The sequence below is a fragment of the Alligator sinensis genome, unplaced genomic scaffold, assembly GCF_000455745.1.
Source record: "Alligator sinensis unplaced genomic scaffold, ASM45574v1 scaffold371_1, whole genome shotgun sequence".
In the NCBI taxonomy this organism is placed as follows: domain Eukaryota; kingdom Metazoa; phylum Chordata; order Crocodylia; family Alligatoridae; genus Alligator; species Alligator sinensis.
In genome coordinates this window covers 1,583,091-1,588,073 of record NW_005842262.1, presented here as the reverse complement: position 1 = coordinate 1,588,073, position 4,983 = coordinate 1,583,091, and the positions used below count along the sequence as shown (strand labels likewise).

General features: G+C 50.3%; 1 protein-coding gene across 1 annotated transcript in view; it reads left to right on the top strand.

Moving 5' to 3' along the window:
* SUSD1 (sushi domain containing 1) overlaps positions 1-4,983 on the top strand; it is a 106,569-nt gene that overhangs the window by 41,891 nt on the left and 59,695 nt on the right. Inside the window, exons 8-9 of the mRNA XM_006027717.3 lie at positions 637-731; positions 4,146-4,332. Of these exons, the coding sequence (XP_006027779.2) occupies positions 637-731; positions 4,146-4,332 (282 nt within the window). The remainder of the gene's footprint in view (positions 1-636; positions 732-4,145; positions 4,333-4,983) is intronic.

Genomic DNA, 4,983 nt, shown 5'->3' with positions numbered 1-4,983 from the left:
TGGCAGCAGCCGGTGAATCTGGGCTTTTTTTAGACAACTGGGAGCTGGGGCATGGGGGGCAGCCATGGCGGAGGGAGCTGGGAGTGTGGGCAGGTGTCAGAGGGTTTTTGGGGGAGGCTAGGGGAGCAGTCAGGGGATAAGGCCTGTCAGGGGTCCCCCCATGGTCCCCTTCCCCCTCCTCCAGCCTCCCCTGCCCTACCCCCTACTTACCAGCATGGAGTCCAGGTCCAGCTCCCTGTTGCAGCCAGCAGGGACTTCCCGAATTGCTGAAGTTCTCTAAATCTTCTGAATGATTTAGAGAGCTTTGAATTGATTTGGACCTTTTTAATTGGTCCCCGATGCAATTCGGATTCGGAGATTCAGCCACTGAATTGGGCTGAATATCCTCCAAATCGAGTCGGCACCTGAAGCTTCACACAGCCCTAGTGTGTGGTACTGTGGTCATACCCCTCTTTGACTGAATACTGTAGTTCATGTGCAGTGAGCTCTCTGCCACCAAGAGCTCTCAGCTTGTCTACCAGTATCTGCTGCCAGTTGCAACCCCCACACCAACTAGATCCCTAGTTCCCCCCTTCAAAATACTAAATCTATTTTTTTTATTTATCTTGAATGCCTTTCTTTTTCCTTCTCTCTCAGTGAAGACAGCCATCAGCAATGTTTCTGTATTTAACCAAACCTGTGTCAGGTGGGAAAGGAGCCCTAGAGAAGGTGGTCTGAAGGTGGTATATCTGGTAAGGAAGACAGAGTGTTTGTTGTTTCTCTCTCTTGGAGGAACGTCCCTGGGCACATTGGTTCTTGGGATTATCTGAGCCCTGCATGCTGCATAGCTTCCTGTTGAACTCCTGTTATCAAATCCCCAATCTTCATTATTTTGATCTTCTAAAAAAATCCTTTTGGGCTTGTTTGTGTACACTGGTGCAAGGAAATCAAGTGATCAAAAATACCACAGGCAAAGCATGAGTGACTGCAGGTCCAGAGTTAAAAAAAACAGTGGTAAAAATTTATCTGCACAACATGCTACTGCCATTTAAACTGCATAGTTAAAAAATGACACATAGTAATCATGGGATTGTAGTTATGGAAATCATTATCACAAATCATTATCTGGTTACCAAAATGTTTTCAGCAGCAGTACTCCTGATAAAGAAGCCCAGTTAAACAATATGCTGCTTATGCTTTCTGGAAGGTTAAATTCTGATTCTGTTAATGGTAGTAGTATGCACAGTAATAGTTACATATAGTTTAAGTAGGAACATTTCTCAGAAGTGAGCTTCCTTCTTCAAGTGGACAAGAGGAATAACTAGTCCTTTATTTACACAAATCCAAGATGACTTTGAATTTAAGACAACTCTTCAATAATTAGATTATTTACATGGAAAAATGATAAATTTGTTATCATTTTCCATGTATAGAATCTAATTATTGGAGGATCATCCTAAATTCACATCCCCACCACTGCAGCGAGGTAAGCAGCAACAGGAAGGTGGGTGATAGGAGGACAGGTGGTGGGGAAGGGCAGGGGGAAAGGAATCAAGTGGCTTGACCCCTACCCCTTGCCCCCTTCCATCTATCTCCCACCACCACTTGCCCCTGCTTCTGCCTGTCCTCCCCCAAGGCCTGCGTGCCCCAGTACCTGCACCCCCCTGGCACCTACCCCCCAACCAGCTGGAGCTGGATGCAGAATACAGGGTAAGTGGTGGTGGGGGAGGGGGTCTGAGGAGGAGGCAGCAGGAGAATGGAGGTGGTGGTTCTGTGGGGGAGGCAGTGGTGGAGCAGAGTCTATAGGAGGCACTTGGCAAGGGTGCCAATGGCTGCATCTTAAGGCTCTGACTCCAAGCTCAAGTTTAGGTCAAGGCTGGAGATGGAGATGTAGCAGCCACCTGCCTCCCTGCTTGTACTTGAGTCCAAGACAAAGGGCTTTTTTCCTTGTGTTGAATGGGGAGGGACCTCATCTTGGAGTTGAGCATACATGGCAGCAGGGGCAAACCAAGACAGCAAGGCAGTGCCAGATCCAAGAGAATGAGGTAGACACTGTAGCAGCATTTAACTTGTTTTGGCAGAAATTAGAAGGAGCAAATGAATTAAGAAGTCTTTCCATAACTTGGAATTGATCCCAGTATGAGGAGTTATTGTAAGTGCAGTAGCACATCAGTGCCCTAGATGTTTGGTAGTGTGGTATGTGTACTGCACATTAAATATAAGCATCCTCAAAGCATGGATGGCTAGACTTTTAAAAGGTCTTAATGTCTAATTCCTACTGATTTTTTAATTAGAATGGAATGGAAGTCATGTGCCTAAATACCCATAAAAAATTCTCAGAATCTTATGAATAAGAAAAATTCCCTTTATCAGAACTGGCAAGAATAGAGGGAAATTACCTGAAGTATGATGTCAGGGTCCACTGCTGATAAAAGAAATGTAATTGGAAATTCATGAATGGAGTAAAGGACAGAACTTACCATTGCACAGTAGACAGTAAAGTGAAGGAGAGGATAAAGGGAGAGAAAACCTCTGGTAATTGCACTGAACTTCCTGAGAACACATGTGCTTAGAGCAGGGGTAGGCAATGTTTTTTGGTCGGATTGCCAAAAAACCCCACAATGCCCACCTTGGAAGGTGCCGGAGTGCCAGCATGCTAGAAAAACAAAACCAGGGCAGGGGGTACATGGCAGGATGCCCTGCTTGTGCCCCTTCCCCCTCACCTAAAGCTCCTGCCTCCCAGCCCTGCTCATGCCCCTTGCCCCCCATCCAAAGCCCCTGCCCCCCAGCCCAGACTCCATGGCTCTCAGCAGCTACCCAGAACCTGGGCCAGCTGCAAATAGCTGCTTCCTCCCTGGCCCTGGCCCCAGTTGCCTCCCAGCCCCAGCTCTGGCCCTGGGCTCTGGGGAGGCAGCAGATGCTGGCAATGCTCCCCACTGTGCTGCCCTTGCTGCTGCTTCTGCAGAGCAGCATTGGAACCCAGCACAGCAGTGTGCAGTGGTGGGTGCAGAAAGCTGCCTGGTGCTCCAAGCTCCTTGCTGCCCTGGCCACAGTTCCACTGCAGGCGGGGGCAGCAGCGAGGGGCACAACCCTGCATTCTGCCCATGCTGCTCCCATGCACACAGGGGAAGTGTGACCTGGCAGCGCGGAGCTTGCAGCACCAGGCAGCTTCCCTTTGTGGGCCCCCTGTGTGCTGCTGCTCTGGGTCGCACACGCTGAGCTCCTGGCCCTGCTGCCTTCCCACGGGCCATCTGGAGTGCAGCATGTATGACCCAGAGCCTCAGCACAGAGGGACAACACAGGGAAACTGCCTGCTGCTGCAAGCTCCATGTTGCTGGGTCACACTTCCCCTGTGTGCATGGGAGCAGCGTGGACAGAATGCAGGGTTGTGCCCCTCACTGCTGCCCCCGTCTGCAGAGGAAGTGTGGCCAGGGCAGTGGGGAGCTCGGAGTGGCAAGCAGCTTTCTGTGCCCCCCCCACTGTGCCCTGCCATGCCAGGTTCCAACACTGCTCTGCAGAAGCAGCGGGGAGGGCAGCACAGCGGGGATCATCACTGACACCTGCTGCCTGCCCAGGGCTGGGGCCAGGGGCCGGGGGCGAGGGGGGCAGCAGCTGTTTGCAGCTGGCCCAGGTTCTGGGTAGCTGCTGATAGCCATGGAGCCCGGGCTGCTTGCAACAGGGCTTCCATCATTCCAGCTGGCTGCTGGGAACAGCCCGGGCTCCGTGGCTATCAGCAGCTACCCAGAGCCTGGGCCGGCTGCAGCCAGGAAGCTACAAACAGCTGCTGCCCTCCTGCCCCTGGCCCTGGCCCTGGCCCCAGGCTCCGGGAAGGCAGCAGGTGACGGCACTGGTACTGTTGGGGCCTGGGCCGGAGCGGGGAGGCAGCAGCTGTTTGCAGCCTCCCAGCCACCTGCTGGGAGCAGCCTGGGCTCCGTGGCTATCAGCAGCCACCCAGAGCTGGGGCTGGCTGCAGCCTGGAGGCTGCAAACAGCAGCTGCCTCCCCATCCCAGCCCCAACACATGCCGAGGAAAATGGCCTCGCGTGCCATGCTCGGCATGCATGCTGAGGGTTGCCGACCCCTGGCCTAGAGGAACCATCCCTTTCTTCATAAAATGGCCAGAAAAGAGCATAGAGCTGAAAATGTGACTTTCTTTTTCTTCCAAAGTTTCACATCCAAGGGCACAGATGGCATCAGAAGGAAATCTTCCATGAAAGATTGTTTAATTTCACTGCAGCTGAAGAGGCTCCAGAGACGTGTCTAGATTTACCTGTGGGCACGAACTATACAGTAAACATTGCCATAGTATTTCCTGAGCCCTCGGTACCAGTTACTGTCATGATTCACACAGCTGGTAAGTGCTGTTTGCTTTACAGAGCTGTGTTGCATTAGGGGAAGTTAACTTGGAATGAACTATGGCTATTTGACTGATTAATTGTGGCTTAAGTGAAGTGGTTAAGGGACTGCAAACGACTGGAGCAATGCATTTACCAGATTCAAAGGTCTTTTTGACAAAGAAATGTACATGGTCACTGGAGAGAAGCCACATGTGAGAGATTGTCAAGGATGGCTGGGCCAGGAATCCCTAGATGAATGCTGTGTGAGAGACCATGATGCATGGTCAAGATAAATAGTCCTTGGAGGGAGGATGTACCGTGACTATGAGGTGTGGTCAGAATAGGTGGTTGCTGAAGAGAAACTTGGTGAGAAGGGTCCATGAGAGAGACAGAGAATTTGACGGCTTAAATTAAACTTGTCATGTTTTTCTTTTTTGGCAACTGTACCTTAAATAAAAATGTGCTTTTAAAAAAAAATTTTTTTACTTAAAATTAAAAGATAATAAAAACCCTAATCTCCTCTTAGGTTAGGAAGGTATATTTTGCATCCCATCTTATTCTTTATGTACTTGGATCGCATATTGAGAATATGTAACAAAAGCAGAATGTCAGAACTGCAATCCACCATACAGCTCTAAGGCTAAAATGTAGAGATTACTGGGGCAGCA